Source organism: Martes martes (assembly GCF_963455335.1).
Source record: "Martes martes genome assembly, chromosome: 8".
Classification (NCBI taxonomy): Eukaryota; Metazoa; Chordata; class Mammalia; order Carnivora; family Mustelidae; genus Martes; species Martes martes.
The window spans coordinates 3,688,297-3,707,086 of record NC_137895.1 but is presented as its reverse complement, the minus strand read 5'-3'; the positions used below and the strand labels follow the sequence as shown (position 1 = coordinate 3,707,086).

The 18,790-nt window shown below is 57.9% G+C and overlaps 1 protein-coding gene and 1 long non-coding RNA gene across 7 annotated transcripts in view; both read left to right on the top strand.

Moving 5' to 3' along the window:
• Positions 1–378: 378 nt before the first annotated feature.
• On the top strand, positions 379–6,065 carry LOC308347532. Its single transcript, XR_013967252.1, has 2 exons — positions 379–831; positions 3,938–6,065. It is a non-coding gene; the product is annotated as an uncharacterized lncRNA (long non-coding RNA).
• Positions 6,066–10,013: 3,948 nt separating this feature from the next.
• Positions 10,014–18,790, top strand: part of PPARA (peroxisome proliferator activated receptor alpha) — a 70,375-nt gene continuing 61,598 nt past the window's right edge. The window contains exons 1-6 of one of the 6 annotated variants that reach the window (XM_080810581.1): positions 10,014–10,198; positions 11,134–11,251; positions 12,881–12,950; positions 13,366–13,572; positions 13,765–13,813; positions 16,133–16,210. In XM_080810581.1, coding sequence (XP_080666707.1) covers positions 13,397–13,572; positions 13,765–13,813; positions 16,133–16,210 — 303 coding nt within the window. In that variant the 5' untranslated portion in view covers positions 10,014–10,198; positions 11,134–11,251; positions 12,881–12,950; positions 13,366–13,396. The other 5 variants (XM_080810578.1, XM_080810580.1, XM_080810579.1 and 2 more) reach the window with 5 other exon arrangements.

Below are 18,790 nucleotides of genomic sequence, written 5' to 3'. Positions count from 1 at the left end.
AATGGAGCTGGGCCTCACACAGCCCTGGGGGCACACCCCACTGACTGGGCCTCGTGGTGGAGCCGTTTTCCCCGGGGGCACGCTACCGGCCGGGCCCCGGCTGGCGGGGTGGGGGGGACTGGAGACACTCAGGGTCAGGGAAGCAGTAGGGAAGGGAGGCGATTTGGACAGACTGTTAGGGGAACAGCCCTCCTTGGAGCCACTGGGCCGAGAGCCCCACTCAGTGTCCGTGTGACGTGGCCACAGGAGTCCAAAGGCCAGGTCAAGGTCAGGGCCGGCCAGGGCTGGAAGCCAGGGCTCTTCTCCCTTGCTAAGCCCTCTCCCCGGCAGGAGGCCACGGCATTCAGGTCTGGGCCAGCGTGAGGTTGTGGTATTTGACTGTTCTGGGGAAACCAGGCCATGTTAGCTGTGGGGCTGGGGGCCGGGGTGCAGAACGGCTAGGAGGTGACATGAGCCTAAGGACACCCTAGGCTCTCCAGGGCGGGCAGGAGGTGGAGGGGCGGGCGGCCAGCACGCGGAGGTCCCCTGAACCCCCATGTAGCAGAGAGGAAGCGGCGAGTCCAGCTCGGCCTCCGCCGGTGGGCAGCTGCCTGGCGGGACCGCCTGAGCAGACCAGGGGTCTGAGAGCCTGGCCTCTGGGGTCCCAGGTCTCACGGCGGGGCTTTGAGGACTGGGGGTGGGCTCCAGCCCATCCCCGGGGTCCCGCCGCTCAACTGCCTGCTTGGTTTGTTTGCTTGTTTTTGTTTTTGTTTTTGTTTCTTTGTTTTGTAGGTGACAGGTCTTAAAAAGCAAAGGAACTTCACTGCAAGCCTTGTCTGGGACAGCCGTGAGGTAGGTTGATCGGGGCACCTGCTTGCCAAAGCCGGCGTCGTTTATGTGGCAGCTTCAGCTCGGTGCAGTAGTGGACACAGCCCAGAGGGTCTCAACAACACCCTATTCTCTCAAGGCTGTGTCTTTTTTTCTTCAAGGTTTTATTTATTTATTTGTCAGAGAGAGTGAGCACAAGCAGGGGAGGGGAGGGGCAGAGGCAGAGGGAGAAGCAGACTCTCTGCCGAGCAAGGAGCCCCGGGCAGGGCTTGATCCCAGGATACCGGGATCATGACCTGAGCGGAAGGCAGACGCTTAACCGACCGAGCCACCCAGGTGTCCCTCGAGGCTGTGTGTTTACAAACAGCTCCGACGGTGGGAGCAACGGGCAGAGTGTACATTCCAAGGGCACAGGAGGGGTGGGGAGGCTCCCACTGCCCACATCCTCCTGGAGAGTCACACGGCGGACACGTTTTCTGTCCGTCTCGGGGACCTCGTCACCGAGAAAGCTGGGAGAATTCCCAAATTCTTGCAATCTGGGCACGAGCCTGCATCTCCTCCAAGATGGAGAAGACGGCCACATTCATCTGGAAGCAACGGGGCCCCAGGACCCAGCAAGGAGCCTGGAAAAGGAAGTCTGAGGAGGCCAGGGTCTGGAGCGAGGAAGGAGAAGCCAAGGGTGTCCCAGACACGCATGTGTTGGCATCAGAGGACAGAGGCACAGTGGGGACAGCAGGGAGCTGTGACCAGGCTGGCCAGCAGGCCACCCACACCACCTGCCCCGGTCTTCTCCCAGAAGAAGCTTCCGAATTCCCAGCAGCCATGGCCCTGGTGATAGGGCTCAGATCAGGGAAGGAAAAAATAAATTCTTTGTGCTACGCAAACTGCTGCCCTTTCCCACGAGCACGGACAATTCTGGCTTTGTTTCCGGCGAAGCAAATGATCGAGAAACTCACGGCTGTTCTGGTCGCATTACAGGGGAGCCTCAAAAAGGAGCCCCCCACCCCCACCCCAGAGCCAGGGGGCAGGGGAAGGATGCTGCGCGGAGCTCCTTGGCTGTGGGGGTGCAGAGGCGGGTCAGCAGGGGAGGGCATCCCCCAGAGGCTGGCCCGGAGCGGGCACCTCGCTGGGTTGGGGACACCCGCCTGAGGGGCTGGAAGAGGGAGCCCCCCGGACAGCGGCGGCGGCTCAGAAAGGGCTAGAAACCAAGGAACACAGGCAAGATGCCCTCAAGTGGGAAAAGTCGGGAAATAAGCGACAGAGACATGGCCAACGGTGCCGGAAGCCTTGTCCTGGGAAGCGTTCCGCCTCGCTGACCTTGGCCTGGCACCCAAGGTCTGATCTGAGCCGACCGTGGCTGAGTGGAGGGCAGGACGGGGCCAAGCCGGCAGCTCTCCCCAGGCCTGAACTTGCCTCCCCTCCCCCGCTACCGCGGCTTTGCACAGCGTTGCCCAAGGGAGGACATGAAAAACTCACATGTGTGCACACACAGAGATGTGAACACGCACGGTCGCACCCACGCAGATGTGAATGCACCCCACGCACGAGCACGGGCAGAGGCACATACACATGCGTACACGTGTGTGTATGCTCACGCACACCAGCTTGCATGCACACTGATGCACATGTACACTCCCATTCATGCACATGTGCACTCAGACGTGCACCACACATAGTCACCCGGCTGGTCCACACATGCACAGGTATGTGCACGGTCACAAGCATGCACACACACACGCGCACATACGCGTGTACACACAGGCTCCCTGCTCCCCTGGCTGCCTGGCCCTGCCAAGCCCCGTAGTCCTCCCAGAGAGCCAGAGTGCTGGGGAGCTCCCAGCAGGCTGAGCTCATTCAGGCGCAGGGCCTGGCTTCCGAGGGCATCTCCTTCCCGCAGCGGGGGGGCTCACGGTGCCCAGCCCAGCAGCCAGGGAGGGATCCGCTCAAGGTCACGAGGCCAGCTGAGGCCAATGTTCTTGTTACTGTTTTGAAATAAACACCTCGGGGGCGCATGGGGGGCTCAGTCGCCTGGGCGTCTGCCTTTGGCTCAGGTCGTGATCCTGGGGTCCTGGGATCAAGTCCCATGTTGGGCTCCCTGCTCTGCAGAAAGTTGGCTTTTCCTCTCATTCTCCCTCTGTGCACACTCTCTCTCAAATAAACAAATAAAATTTTTTAAAAAAATTAAAAAGAAAGAAACACCCCTTCCATTCTATGTTAGCAGAGACAAATGGAGGCTTTGAGGCAGCGGTGGGGGGAGCTGTGACTCTGTCTCTGGTCCTCCTGCCGACCCGCGGGGGACTCGGGATCCAGCAAGGTCACCTTCAGCGCCTCTGACCTCCCGGGACGTGGGAGGACGTGACACTGAAGGAAATTCAAGTCTCTTTCCTGTAAACCGGTGAAATCCAAGGCAAAGGCCTGGGATAGCACGGTGGGTGTGCCCCACCTGCCTGCCCTCCCATCCCCCACCGCCAGGGCACCCCTGGGCACCCTCTGCGTGTGCAACAGAGGGAAGGGCGGGTCGAGGGTGTCCTGCCTGCTGACACCCTCCTCAGCCACACGGGAGGCTCCGGAAACTTTGTCATGCCCCACGTCACCTGGCATTGGCCAGAAGGTATCGTGGAAACAGCTGTGAGCCAGGAGACAGGGGCCTGGCGGCAGCGAGGCCTCCTCGCGGGTGGGTCCCCCTCTGGGCCTCCGTGTCCTCACCTACATAATGGGGTGGTTGACCCTGGGGCCTGGGACTGCGGTGTCTCCCACAGGAGCCTGGGCAGGTCCCGGGAGGTCCCTCTGGGAGGTTGGGCGCATGGGCTCTGGGGTACACACTGGTCCCCTCTCCTCCCCCAGGGCGACATAGTGACCGTAAGTCACCACAGCAGAGAAGCCCCAGGCAGGGTGGTGTGTGGCCGCCTGGTGACTTGTCAGGACGGGGTTGCTGCGCCTGTGAAGGGCCTGCCCCCAGCCCGGCGGCCAGGACTGCCTGACCCCTGGGAATCGTGAGGACCTCACAGAGGCAAGCCTCCCCCAGTCCTTCTCAAATGCCCGGCCTCACCCCGAGGAACTGACAGACATCACCTTACTGATCCTTCCAACGGCCTGATGAGGCAGCCGTATCATTATCCCCTCTTTACAGATGGGGAGACTGAGGCATGGAGAGGTGACATGATTGGCCCATGGCCCCACAAATGGCAGAGGCCATCTGCTCCCGTGGCCATGATCTTGACCACTGTGATGGCACGAAACAAGCCCCCCACCCAAGATGTCCACGTCCTGATACCCAGAACGCGAAGAAGTCGCCTTGTGTGGCAAAAGGAACACGGCGGATGAGATTTAAGTTAAAAATCTTGAGATGGGGAGAGGATGGTGGATTTCCTCACAGCATCCAAGGTTGTCGCAAGGGTCATCGTGGGGGCAGAGTCAGAGACCGGGTCGTGCCAAGCTGCCGGCTTGGAAGGTGGCGGAAGGAGTCGCAAGCCCAGGAATGCAGGCGGCTTCTAGAAGCTGAAGACCAAAGACCAGGACGCAGATTCTCCCCTGGAGCCTCAGAGGGGGCTCAGCCCTGCCAACCCACGCCAGACTCCAACCTCAGCTCCGAGACGGGAGGTCTGGGTTGTGTTTAGCCACTAAGGGTGGTCATTTGTTACAGCGGCCGCGGGACACTCCTACAATTACTGTGTTCTTGACCTCCAACATCTCCTGTGTTTCTCCGGGGCTCTGTCCCCCAATCTCTGTCAATGCAAAATGAGCGCAGCCGTGCTGGGCGGGCAAGGGGAATGAGCTTTCTCTCCCAAGGCCATCACTGATGCTGCCGGAGGTCCCCTGTGCTCTCAGGGGAGGGGGAGGGGGCCCTCAGCATTCCCCTGTCTGCAGGGCTGGAGGGGTCTCCTAAGGGGACCTCCACCCGTCTGGCACCTCCCCGTTGGTGGGGTCTTCCTATCAGGACCTGGTTTTCCCCCAGTCCGAGTGCACTCCCTTGAAACGCTCCCCACCCCAGTCCCCAGGGATGAATAGCCGTGATGAGAGCTGAACTCCGTGTACACTTTAGAAACCCTAGAATTTAAGAGCATGAATTTTATGGCATGGGAATATACTGCCCTAAAGCGGTTATATCGGAAAACAAAAGAAAGAGAAAGAAGGAAGGAAAGGAAGAAATAAAGAACGAAAGAAAGGAAAGAAACACTCATTGGCTGAATTCTGGTGCCATGTCAAAGAACACCTGTGCTTACCTGAACCTACCAGGAAATGCGCTCTCTTCCCGCCGCCCTGCAGGAGCCAACCACCTGCTGTGAAACCATACGTTAGAGAGCCTGGCAAGAATGTCTTAAGACATTGGAGGGGGCTTTGAAAAATATAATCAAACTGTTGTATACACTCCCATAGGCAGGTCTTCTTATTTTTATATGAATTCATAAATATTTAAAGTGTTTTTTTCCATTTTAATTCTAATACTGGTAATACCGACAAGTATAGCCCACAGGAGCAAAAGGCGTTGGGGTTGTCAGTAGCTTTTAAGAGTAGAAAGGGGAGGGCACCTGGGGGGGCCCAGTGGGTTGAGCCTCTGCCTTCAGCTCGGGTCATGATCCCAGGGTCCTAGGATCGAGCCCCGCATCGGGCTCTCTGCTCAGTGGGGAGCCTGCTTCCCCCTCTCTCTCTGCCTGCCTCTCTGCCTACTTGTGATCTCTGTCAAATAAATAAATAAAGTCTTAAAAAAAAAAAAAGAGTAGAAAGGAGTCTCGAAGCCAACATCTTTGAGAATGGCCATTCCACACAACAATCCCTCAAGGGTCCACACCAGGAAGCTAACGCCGACGGGACCCTAAGCTACAGATATCATTCTGATTCCACCAAATGTTCCCAAATCTCTTTTACAGCAACTGAAAATCCTGAAGGGGAGGTGGGGGGTGAGTGCTCAGGGGGTGCAGAGTTTCGGCTGGGAGAGAACAAAGAAGACAGATCATGGTAATGGTCTCACAGCGAACAGAACCTTAGAAACGGGAAATGTCATGCTTATTTTACCACCACAACAAAAAATTACAACGTAAAAACTAAGTTAAAAGTGTATTCAAACAGAGTAAATAGCATAGGCGTCTTAATGAAAACAAGCAAAATTGTAAAGCACGTAGGCGATGTATTGCATTATAATACTGCGGCATGAATAATGCTTTCACTAGAGAGCTTTACGCACAGCATAGCCGGGCGTCGTTAAATCCCAACACGGAGAAGATAATGTACCAATAAAAGGGTGATTTTTTATACTATCATTTCTGTTGTTATTTGTGTTAATAACCTCAGATAAGATCCTAATTCCCAGGAAGCTTCCAGTCTGGTGGAGATGGACTGGTGAACAGACCTGTATGACCCGGGAAGATCAGCAGAGGCTCTGGGGCTGGTAGGGTCCAGAAGAGAGGAGCAGTGCCCGGACGGAGGAGATCAGTGAGGACTTCCCGGAAGAGGCGGTACCCCACGCAAGGGAAAGCTAGTGTGACACATCAGATTGCAAGTGGAGAGGCCAGAGAGAGAGGTGGAGGTGTGACCGTGGCCGACCCCAGGGGGGTGGCGAGAGGGTGGGACAGAGCCTGGCGGCTGGTGGATATGGGAAGTAAGACTGGAGGACCCATGTGAAAGGACTGTGCCGGCGGGTGGGGGAGCAGTCGGTGGGCCCTGGAGATCTTCATGACCTCTGACTCTTGCAGTGACCCTCTGGGGCATCTTCAGTGCCTCCCACAAGGACACCAAGGAGCTGGAGGCTGAGGGGGGTCAGCCGGATTCCCCCCCCCCCCCCCCCCCCCCCGCCAAGAGCTGGGACCGGAGCTCTGACTTTCAGCACAACTTTGCTGCCCTGAACAAAAAGGAGATGGGGACAGGGAACCTCTCACGGTGAGCCCTGTGTCACCCACACGGCTGTCTGAGTCCTCCTTTTGGGGCCTGTGCCTGTGGCCTAGTGATGATCCCAAGGGGTCCTGCCTTTTCCCCCAATCCAGAAAGTTCCAGCTGGACCTCAGGTCCTGCCAAGAGCCATCCCTCCCTGCCCTGCCACCAGCCGACCTCTCAGGTTCCCTTCCAAAGGGGTCAGAAGCAACTAGGCAAGGAGGCCCAAGTCTGGTTCCCTAACAGCAAGGGGCCTGGTTCCCTAACATCTCGGTGCGTGAGCAAGGACACGTGAGGCAGGCAGTCCCCGGGGTCTGCTGTTCTGTCTGTCTGCCAAAGCATGCCCCTTCCAGTCACCTCTTATCTGAGGCAGGGTCTGTCACCTCTGCTGATCCCAACAAGAAGCCAGAGCCCACTTTTAGACCAAAGCAGCAAGGGACTGTGAGAGCCACTGGAAGCAAGCTGGGGGGTGGGAGGCCACGGTGAGTGTCCCCTCCACGGGATGTGGTGGGGACAGGATGGGGAGCCGCCCTTCTACTCCCTGTTTGCAGAAGGCAGAGGTGGGTGGCTTTCTGCCTTGGCCTGGGACATTCCAGCAGAGAAAGGGAGCTGGTTCTCCCCCCACCCCCCCACCTCCCCAGGCCATGAGCTCCGCTGATAACAGGCCTGGAGATCAGTCCTAAACACATTTCCAAAGCACAGAGCGTTAGCCCCGCTGATCATAATTCACCGCGGGTGCTCAGCCCAGAGAGTCATGTGTCTGCTTTCCCCCAGCGAGGCAGGAAAAAAACGCCTCCCTCGTGGGCACTGGCAGCTGGCTCCTGGGGCATGTCCCAGTCACACCCCCAAGCACAACTCCGAGTCCCCGGCTGGCAGGGAACGTTTGAGATCGGCCAGCCCAGCCTCTCAGTTTACAGTCGGGAATGGATGCAGGGCGGTCGTGGCTGTCCAAGGTCACAGCGCCTGGGAGGGGAGTGGGGGGCACAGTGGAAAAAGCAAGGACATACGAGCTGGGCCGTTGGAGGCCAGAGCAGGGCCAGAGCTCGAGGGTTTGTGTCTCAGGGCCAAGGCTCAGCCCCTCAAACCTCAGTTTCCACAGCCGGGAGCAGGGGGAGGAGCCGCTGCCAGCAGGCCTCCTTGAGGCTGAGCGGTGCTGAGGGCGGAGTGTCCTGTGCACAGCGGGCATGTCATCCTCTCCGGGCAGCCAAGCAGGGAGGCAGCTCAGATGCCTGAACCTCTGACCGGGGTGAGGGGCAGCGAGCCGCTTTGCTCTGGACTCACACTGCTCTTTTTTTTTTTTTTTTAAAGATTTAATTTATTTATTTGACTGACAGATCACAAGTAGGCAGAGAGGCAGGCAGAGAGAGAGGAGGAAGCAGGCTCCTTGCTGAGCAGAGAGCCCGATGCGGGGCTCGATCCCAGGACCCTGAGACCATGACCTGAGCCAAAGGCAGAGGCTTTAACCCACTGAGCCACCCAGGTGCCCCTGGACTCACACCGCTCTTAAGGGACGTGCTTAAAAACCCCGATTAGCAAGGGGCCACTGCCCCCATGCCAGGCAAGGTGGGGACACACAGCTTCAGGGACAGCCAAGTCCCCGTGCTTAACATCCGAACCAGAAAACAGATCCGTATGACCGCTGGCGAAGTAACAGTGTAAGTTTCTGTGTCCGCGGAAGGTGGGCTGGCTCATTAGGGTCAGCTCTCTCTGGAGATGAGTAAAACTTTTTGTATTTAAAAAATCCCTTACAAAAATAAATAAATAAATAAATAAATAAATAAAGTAAATAAAAATCCCTTACAAAATAATACATTATATGTTAATAAAAATTTTAAAAAATAAAGTGCTAGAAGACAAAAAAAAAAAAAAGAGAGAGAGAGAGAGAGAGAGAGATTGAGAGAGAAATCCCTTACAAATGATGATAAAAACCTCTACGAGTAGCCGAGAGTCCAGAAGGTCCAGGCCAAGCTTGGGGTGGGAGGGGCAGCAGGAATGGGGTGGGGGTAGCGGCCGCTTCTGACCTGAGGCCCTTTGCCAGTTTGGAGACCTTGGGCCTTGACCTTGACGGGAGGGGCGTGTGAGGACAGAAGTCAAGGTACCAGCTTTCTAATGGGAGATTGTCCCTCATGTGAGGCTGGAGGCCCGAAGGCCACGCGCCAGGGACCCAGGAGCGAGGAGGCGTGGGGAAACTTGCTGGCAGCTTTGCAGGAGCGCGGAGCCTGCCTCGCTGTCCCGGAGGGCATCAGCGCCAGGGTCGCTAGCTGGTGAGACGGGAGTCCCGTTTCGAAGGCGCCTGCTCGGTCTTTGGCACCTACCTAGCCATCCCTAGAGAATTTTTTCCGGGTTTTAAAATTACACTCAGCACTAACACTTGCTTCCCCATGGAGACACGAGGTGATGGGTTTCTAGTCCCCAGACCCGGGTTCCGTCTTTCCCAACAGCCGTCTGAGAAGGCCTCCCGCCAGGCTGCTGGTCTGGTGTCCCGCCCCCTGCCACCGTCCCCTTCTAGAGACGGTTCCAGCCACCACCTTCGCACACACGTGGAATTCAGCTCCCTCTCTGCCTCCAGCCCATTCCTTCCCCTGCGCACCCCGGGCTCCCGGGCAGAGGGAAACTCTCCCCCACCAGGCTGGGCTCCCCCACCCCTGGGATGCCTGATGGCATGTGAGCTGGGCCCCCACGTGGGTGTGACTTGGGCAGGCTCCCCAGGCGGCCGCCCACACCCCGCTCCGACGATTTGTCCAAGATCAAAATCGGGCCCTCGTGGAGGACTATGTATTCCATGCTGCAAGTCTCAACACAAACCAGAATGTTGACTTGCAAATAAATATCACGAGTAAATCTGGAGGAGAGAGCTAGCCGGGTACAAAAAGACTGGAAACATGTCAGGAGGCCTTTGCAACGTGCTGTGTTTATCAGTAAACAGAGCTCATGGGGGCCAGGAGGTCCTGGACTTTGGGCTTTCCAAACCAACAACACGTTGAACAGCTTTGGGGACGGACCTGGGGGCCGGTGAGCCAAACACACCAATCCCTACCCACCGTTATCAGCACTCCATCTAAGACGTTTTTATTAAGAAAAGGCATTTTCAGTAATAACCTAAGAATGTCAAGGACATCCTCTCGGGGAGAAAAGGGGTGTTTCTTCAAACTGACTAGTTGAAGCTGGACAGGAAACACTAGGTCCCGGCTTCTCTTTCCCATCTTGCTACAGCCCAGGGACATTTGGCACACATGGCCTGTCCCTGCAGGGGACTGGGGACCACAGTCCTTGACCTCATTTCGGTGAAAACCAGGGCCTCGAGGTGCCAATAGAACGTCCTGGCCATTCTCTGGCTCATTTATGGAGCCTTGTGGGTTCCAGGCCCTGTGCCGGGCACCTGGGAATGAGGAGCTGGGGGAGGCCGGCCCTGCTCCAAGGATCTCTCTCTAGGGCTGGGCTCAAATTCCTGCTGCCTCGATGCGCTGGAAGGACTCATCTGTAAAAGGCAGAAGCCCGGGCAGACCTGAGCACTAGCGAGCAACACGTAAGCGCCCTGCCAGGGGTCAGAGCGGTCTGAGGCCTCCGTCGAGGCCAGCTCGCCTGAGTGGTGAGGCAGGTGGGGCAGAGGCACCTTTTAAGACAGCGCTCAACTCTGTGGGAGATGGTGGCAACCCAGGGAAGAGGGCAGCTCTGCTGGTGGGATGGACGCCAAGCAGGCTTCCTGGAGGAGGTGACCCTCGGCAGAGCCTTCAGGCTCTTCAGCCTTCAGGTCACCAAATCGCAACCACGACCCACCTGTCAGGTCCTGTCCGTGCACGTCCTACAGGGGTCCTGCTCATTCTCTCCCCAGGGCTCGTGCAGATAAGCACCCCTGCCCCATTTGTTAGATGAGGAAGTTCAGTCAAGAGGTCAAGTCGTTTGTCCAAGGTTATACAGACCGAGTCAAAGGTAGAGCCAGATTTTGACTCTAGGTCTGTTTGATTCCTAATCCCCGGTTCTGTCTACTTGTTTCATGAGGGAAATTGGGGGTGTCCCAGGCACAGGCAGTGGTGTGCCCGTATACCCCTCTTTACTACGTATTTGTGGGTGAACACGCTGTGTCTTCTGTCTGCATTCCCCCCGACCTTGCCCCCCCACAACAGTACAGCTCACAGTTGGGACCCCTACCCGGGTCAGAGCGTTGCGAACCCCGTCTCAGCAGAGCAGAATGTCCGTTATTGACCAAATGCTTCTCCGCACCACGCTTCACTGTCAGGCTCTCACCTACTGGGTCACATGAGTCCTGGAGCTCCAGGCCGGCCCCTAAATGGGACAAAGGACCATCTACGAGGCAGCCCCCATCTGGAGAAGCTTAAGCCCCGTGCCCTCCCACGGGGTTGGAATGGCCCAGACCCAGAGGGGAGGGAGGGAAGGGGCCCGCCTTGCTGCAGGTGGGCTGTCGTGGACTTCTCAAGCACGGCGGCCCGTCTGTCGACCTAGGCTGGGGACAGGTGAATTATCGAAGAGCAGCAGCCATTGCTGGGCCTGTAGAAGGTTCCGGAACCCGCAGGCCTCGTGTGAGTGCCTACCTTCACCCACCACCGCCGCCTCTGCTTCGGTAATAACAATCGGTTAGCGTGCGTCGTTTCTTATTTCTTACTAATCTGATGGAATCACGCCAACGCCCCGCTAGGCCGCGGCTGCCCAGCTTGCACCATTTCTGCTCTCTCTCCCTTGACCGTGGCCCCTCGCTCCTGCCGTAGGCTTCTGCATGTGCTGCTGCCACTCCGCAGTGCTGGGGCCGAGACTGATCCTCGACACCGTGTTCCTGTGCCTGCCAGAGACCGCTGGGGTAGCAGGCCGGGAGAGCACCGGCTTCTGGACCAGACCTCTGGGGAGTACCCTGGGGCCGGGGCAGGTGGTGGAACGGATCTGGACTCTGACAGCCTGGTTCTTGCTCCCTCTTGGAGATCTCAGCCGAACGATGCCATTTCTGGCCCTCAATTTCTTCATCTGTACAATGGGGATGAACCCAGCTACCCTGCGGGACTGTTGTGAGCTCATTGCCCTAATGTGACAAGACTTTGTTATCTGGACACATGAGGTTCTGCAGTCATGACTAGGATGGCAGCACAGGCCCTTCGTCAGCCCCGAGGGCCAGCCGTAGGCCATGGGGCAGCTCTGTCCTTGCCAACAGCCAACTCTGTTTCTCAGCCTGTGCTCCCTGCCCCCATCGATTTCCACCACCTGACCCAAGGGCAGGCTTCCACGAGACCAGAGGCCACTGCCCTGGCTGATGACACCCTGGGGGCACAAAATCCATCTCATCAGAGGCTTTGCAGATCAGCAAAGGGCAAATAAGTGACCCGTAGAGGTGTTGGTTCCTGGAAAAGGGCTTACCTAAGCTGTAGGACAAACAGAGTCTGGCCTGGCCCCCCCAGACCCATGGGACCTGCTGCTCCCCCCACCAGGACTCAGGGAGGTGGTCAGGTCTCACCTTCTCTCTGGACACAGAGGGCTGACATCACCTTCTTACAAGTTCACTGTGTACCCCACAGTCTGGTATTTAGTGGCAGGAGCCCCCTCTGGCTCCTCACCTCCTCTCTGAAAGTCCTGATTCTCTCCCAGAGGCCAAGAGCACAGCCTCAGCAGCCCCAGGGAGACTGGGTGGGTGGGTGCATCCAGGACCTGCTCAGAGTGTGGGTGCAACAGACCCGCCTCCTAGCCCGGGTTCTGCAACTGGCCTCCATGACCTGGTCTGGGAAGCAACCTCTCTGTGCCTCAGTCTCCCGATCGTAATGGGAGCACCATATGGAGCACGAACACCATAATAATGATGTCTCCAAACATCATTTCTAACAGATTAGAAAATGTGATTAGAAATGCGGAAACAGGGGTGCCTGGGTGGCTCAGTGGGTTAAGCCTCTGCCTTCGGCTCAGGTCATGATCTCAGGGTCCTGGGATCGAGCCCCACATCGGGCTCTCTGCTCGGCGGAGAGCCTGCTTTCCCCTTTCTCTCTGCCTGCTTCTCTGCCTACTTGTGATCTCTGTCTGTCAAATAAATAAAATCTTAAAAAAAAAAAAAAAAGAAAAAAGAAATGCGGAAACAGCATCAGTCCCAAACAGCTGGAAGCTATGAACTGAGACACATGTACCCCCAAAGACTCCTAGCATTTATTAAGGCTCCAGGGGGACCCAGGGTGTCAGACACATTGTCAAGTGCATGAATTTGTCCCCGATCTTACAGATCCTGCTCAGCCGTGCACAGGAGGCTGTCTCTGTTCTTTGGCACTGCCCGTGTTCCATCCACACTGCAGGTAAGGAGAGAGGGAGGGAGAGGCTTCCAGGACATGGGGGGGGGTGTTCTTTGTGTGACAGTTTCTCCTGTGCTGGGTGGTGACAGGTTCTTCACAGCAAATAGGGACCCATGCCACCCCCCCCCCCACTCGGAGGGCAGCATGCTTGGAGCTGTCTCATGGATGCTTCCAGGCGATCTGATCATTCTTCTCCTCTCTTCCTGGATGGGGGAGGGAGGGTATGGGTGGCCGAAAGCATTTGCTCAAAAGGGACAACTTTGGACACATGCATGAAAAACAAATTTTCTCTCCCTAAAACCTTGAGAGCCCCAAGAATCCAAGAATATAATTGCTCTACTATCTGCTAGGCGCCTACACTACTCTGTTGAACCCTAACAGCTTCCTTTGTCCTCCTTTGAAACAATTTTTTTACCAGGTCTTTCCAACCGCCTGGCTGATCTGAGTTTATGGCAGACCGTCACAGCGTAACCAGGAAAAGAAACCAACGTCCCTGCATTTGGACTCTGGGTTCTTCACAGCCCGGGATCTGGAGTCCGTCAGATGACATCTTTGAACCTGAATGTCCTCATGAGGACGTCAGCTCTGTAGTTCCTTCTTTGCCATATCCAGGACACCCAGCACGGTATGTGGCTCCTAGCAGCACGAGTAAGACATACCGTTCAGCCTGCCCAGCCCGTGCCATAGTCCGGATTTAATGTGCGGGGATCACCTTGAACACTGGAACATAATACAAATACTGGTTATTGCTAGGACGTGTAATAAAAGTTGGGCTTGCCGGTGTGCGAGCGGAAAGGTGATGTGGGTGTCTCCGCAGGGAAGGGCGAAGTTCACCACAGGGAGGAACCGCAGAAGGAACCACAAGGGTGAGTTCCAGGCGCCTGCGACTTACGGGCCAGGTACGGCCTGGGCTCCAGTCTCGGCATAACACAGGGATTCGTTTGCAGCTGGGTATCCTGCCCCGAGCAGGTTCCCCGGGCCGCTCGCCGCTACAAATAGAACAGTGGCGGGAGCGGCGGGAGGGCAGGGAGGAAGGCTGGCATAGCACACATTTCGTTCCCAAGGGAGGGGCGTCCCGATGCGCTGGCACCGGGGGCTTTGTGCATTCCGTGCGCCGCCGCGCAAACAGAGCAGCGCCGCGGCTCTCTCCCCTGCGCCTTGTCATTGGCTGCCGGGCCGCGACCTCCCCCTGCGCTGGCGAAGGCCCAGCGCCTTGACCGGGCACAAAGTCAGCCCCTCGCCCCTGACGCCCGGCGGGAGGGGTCACGGCTGTCTGGCAGCCGGGGTGGGGGTGTGGGTGAGGGTGTGGAGCGGGTGGTCGGAGTTGGCAGCTGGTGCCCACGCTGTCCCCGCTGCCCTTCACCCTGGGTCCCTGCCCGCGGCGCCCGCCCGGACGCCTCCACCACCTGTTGACGCGCCCCTCGGCTCGCGTTCTTGCGTGTGCTGGGGTCCTTGGGACCGGTCCTGCCCCGACCGCCCCCCATCCCGCGCACCCCGCGACTCGACGGCGCTCGCACCTCGGCCGGGGTCCAGACCCGCTCGCCAGAGGCCAGCGGGGCAGAGCTCCCGACGGAGGTGGGGCCTTGCCAGCGGGGCCTGGGCGCCGGGCGGGAACCTCCAGGGTCCGGCGGCCTCGCGCCCACCCCCGCCGCGACTGCAGCCCCTCCCGGGGCGCGGGCCTGGAGCCCCGCCGACGCCCAGCTGCACGCGCTGTCCCACCGTGGCTCCCTGCCCGCCCGCCCGGAGACCTCCGCAGCCCCTCCGCCTCTCCCGCCTCAGTTTCCCTACGGGTGCAGCCGCAGCCGGGCACGAGGTGGGAGCCCCGGAGGCCGCGGCCCCGCCTCCGACCCCGCGGGCAGCCAATCGGCTGCCGCCGCCAGGGGGGTGTGTCCCGCCCGGGGCCCGGCCAGGGCACCCGGGGCGGGGCGGGGCTTCCGGCGGCCACCCGCGCGAGCCGCCCCCGCAGCCGGGCCGGGGCGGGGGGCCGAGGGGCGGCGCGTGCCGCGGGGGGCGCGGCTGGCACTGGCGCGGGGAGGCGGCGCCGGGCATGGGCAGGGGACGCCGCAGCCCCACGGCGGGGGCAGCGGGCGGCGGGGGCGGAGGCGGCGGCAGCTAGCGCCCTGCCCCGCGCCGCCTCCCTCGGCGCGCTCGCCCGGCGGACTCGCAGGCGGCGGACCGGCCCCAGGTGCCCAGGGGCGGGCGGGCGCTCGCGGGGGTCGGAGAACCGGGCCTCCCCTTCTCGGGACGCCGGGCGGCGGCGGCCCGAGGAGGGGCCGGGCGGCGCATGCGCGGGACCCGGGGGCGCGGGCCGAGAGCGCCGGGTCTGGTGCGGGGGATCCCCGGGCCAAGGGGGCCGCCCCCTGCTCGGCCTCGCTCCGAGCGCCCGGGGCCTCGGAGACGCTCGCTCTACAGGTGGTCCCGCGGGAGGGAGGGCGCAGCGGGCGGGGGCCTCGACGCGCCCTTCGCTCCGCCCGGTCGATTGCGGGGGGGTCACCGGCCGGGGGCGTTCTCGGGACCCCGGGATCCCCGAGGCAGGGTAGCGGGCGGCCGGGACAGACGGACCGCTGGCGGCGGCGCTCGGACGGGAGAACCGCTCGCCCGCGGAACCGCTCTGGGGACGGCCGCACTTTGCGCCCGAGCGCGGTCGGCCCCCCGGCCGAGCCCAGGGCAGCGGCGCCCGCTCCTCCCCGGCCCGGCCCTGCGGGTCCCGCGCGCGGCGTCCGCGCCCAGGTCTGCCCGCGTCCCGGCCGCGTGGGCCCGGGGGGCGCAGGGCGGTGTCCGCCGCGCTCCGGAAGCCGGCTCTGCCCGCACGCGCGCCCCGGACCCACCGCGGCCGGCCGGCTGCGTGCCCGCGCGCTCCTCAGCTAGTTTTCAAGTTGAAAGGAGGGACGGCGTGCCCCAGTGTCAGTGTCAAACGTCCTCCCTAGAAGAGGCTGTGTTTGCAGGGCGCTCCGGGCCCTTAGGGGCTGCGCGGCCACCCCCACCCCAGCTAACCAGGGAGCGCCCTGCTCTCCAGGGCCGCCCGGGAGGGGGTGCGGGGGGTGCGGCAGGGCGGGGGGCACCGGGGTTTCCATTCCTGCTGAAGTAGGGTCACGGTGACTTTCCCCTTCCAAGGTGGTGGAGAGTTGGGGAGGATCCAGAGGACATACCGTAATCATTTCCTCCTTTACCTTCTCGCTGCCAAGGCTGCAGGGAAGGGCCCGGCCTCCGCGAGGAACCCCTGGTGCCGAGACCAGCTCGGAAGTCAGACGTTGCCGGCACAGGTAAACAGCAGGTTTATTCGCTCCTGTTTGCAGACCGAAATATTTAAGTGTTTCCTTCTCTTGCTCAACAAACTAGCCGTCTGGGGTGAGTTACATTACTTTGTGGTGCAAAGTTAGCTCTGTGTTCAGTGCCTGGAAAGGCAGGGGAATGTGGAATGGAAGTCAGTGCTGCTCGGCGGCAGATTCTTGTCTCAGTTTCCGGGAGAAGTCCATTCCTTGATAGCGATGCGGTTCCATGTAGTGTAAATCTGGACAGCTGAGCTGCCAGGAGAGTTACTCTTTGACAGACACTGAAGTCACAGGTGCCGGCTCTTCTCGCTGTTTCCATGCTGATTTGAGTATCCAGCAGATAGCTTGCTGGGGTAGTGGGTCAGGTCTGGAGCTGTCCTGATACAGCACAGGGGCAGCCCTGTCCCACTTTGGGACAGCTCTGAGGCAAAAGCAAGTTTTGCAACAGTAGAGAAAATGTGTTTTTTTCCCTCTTTTCTCAGATCTTAGATATATAATGAGAGACATCCCATAATCACGAAATGGTGTGTACTAGCTCGTGTCTGTCGGACTCGCAAACAGAGTTTTAAGCCTTGTGTGTGTGAGAGAGAGAACGAGAGAGAGTGGAGAAAAGGCGTGTTTCTTGCACAGAAGCCACTTGGTAATCTGTTCGTGCTTTGTTGACTCTTGGGTAATGAAGAATCGTGCTGTGGGAAACAAATGTGTTTCTGCTTCATCGTTTTAAATGTCTGTGTAATAGTCCATCGTGTTTAGGTAAAGCCATTATTTAGCCAATCCCTTAATATGTGTGTGTGTATAATTGTGTATTTTTTATATATATATATATATATATATATATATATATATATATGCGCCTGGGTGGCTCAGTGGGTTAAAGCTTCTGCCTTCGGCTCAGGTCACGATCTCAAGGTCCTGGGATCGAGTCCCACGTTGGGCTCTCTGCTCGGCGGGGAGCCTACTTCCTCCTCTCTCTACCCGCCTCTCTGCCTGCTTGTGATCTCTGTCAAATAAATAAATAAATATATATATGTGTGTGTGTGTGTATATATATGTGTATATATATATACACACACATATATATGTGTGTATATATACACACATATATGTGTGTATATATATGTATATATATGTATATATATGTGTGTATATATATACACACATATATATGTGTGTGTGTGTATATATATATGTGTGTGTGTATATATATATATATATATTCCATCATTCTACAGCCATCCACCAAGCACCTCCTAGGGTGCTCAGTGGGGAGCAAGAGAACCACGGTCTGCTCATGAAGCTCGTGAAGCTGCTTGTTGTACCAGGATACAAAAAAGAGTTGGAGATTGTCCTCATCCTAAAAGGCGAAACTGGACTATAGAGAGGGGAACTGTTTTTGCCAAAACATCTTGCCGTTTCCTGATTGATAGCCAACGCTTTCTCTCGCGTGCTGTGAGCATCTGTGTTTGTATGACAAATATTCTTTAAGTAATCGTAAAAAAAAAAATCAAACGTTTCTCGGCTTAGTGTGCCCAGATTTTAAACACCCCCTCTTTTCTTTTCTCCTCTTCCTCTCCCGCATCTCTGCGCGTGTCCCCAAAGGGAAAGAGCGCGAGGGCCTCGCCTTCCAAGTGGCCGGTGTGCCTTTTGAGCATCTGTACTAGTTTTGTTGCGTCGCTCCGAGAGGGGATGGGACCGGTATCATTTCTGCTGTTTTTGAATTTGAGGACCACTGTTTTTATTTCTGGTTTTATTTCTGGTTTTCATGATATCGAGTCAGTCTTCCCTACGTTCCACAGACATTCCAAAGGAAGGCGTAGTTTCTGGGTGCGGGGTAGATGTGTGCTGTATCTGTTACTTCAGCCTTCCTAGGGACGTGGAACACGCGACCTCAGTGCCGAGGCCAGGTCATGTGGTTAGGGAGAATGAGGCAGTGAACTTGAATTTCCAACTTGGTGTGAAGATAGTTTCATTTTTATTTTTTTTTTTACGATTTTATTTATTTATTTGAGAGACAGAGAAAGAGAGGGAACAAGTGGGGGGAGCAGCAGCGGGAGAAGCAGGCTCCCCGCTGAGCAGGGAGCCTAACTCGTGACTCGATCCCAGGACCCTGAGATCATGACCTGAGCCGAAGGCAGACGCTTCACCGACTGAGCCACCCAGGGGCCCCAAAGATAGTTTTAAAGTAAGAATCAGGGGTGCCTGGGTGGCTCAGTGGGTTAAAGCCTCTGCCTCCGGCTCAGGTCATGATCTCAGGATCCTCAGATGGAGCCCTGCATCGGGCTCCCTGCTCTGTGGGGAGCCTGCTTCCCCCTCTGCCTTTCGTTCCCCCTGCTTCTCTCTCTCTCTTTTTCTCAGTCTGACAAATAAATAAAATCTTTAAAATTTAAAAAAAAAAACAATAAATAAACATAAAGTAAGAAGCAAGCAGCCCCCGGCGGCCGCACGTGAACGCCTTTGTTTCTTCTTCCAAGGGTTCGCCACGCTGACATGCCGCGAGCTTCTCGTGGGAAGGAGCGCACGCGTGTGAGCTTCTAGCTGGTTCCGCAGATGGTGAGACGCGGCCTAGCCTGA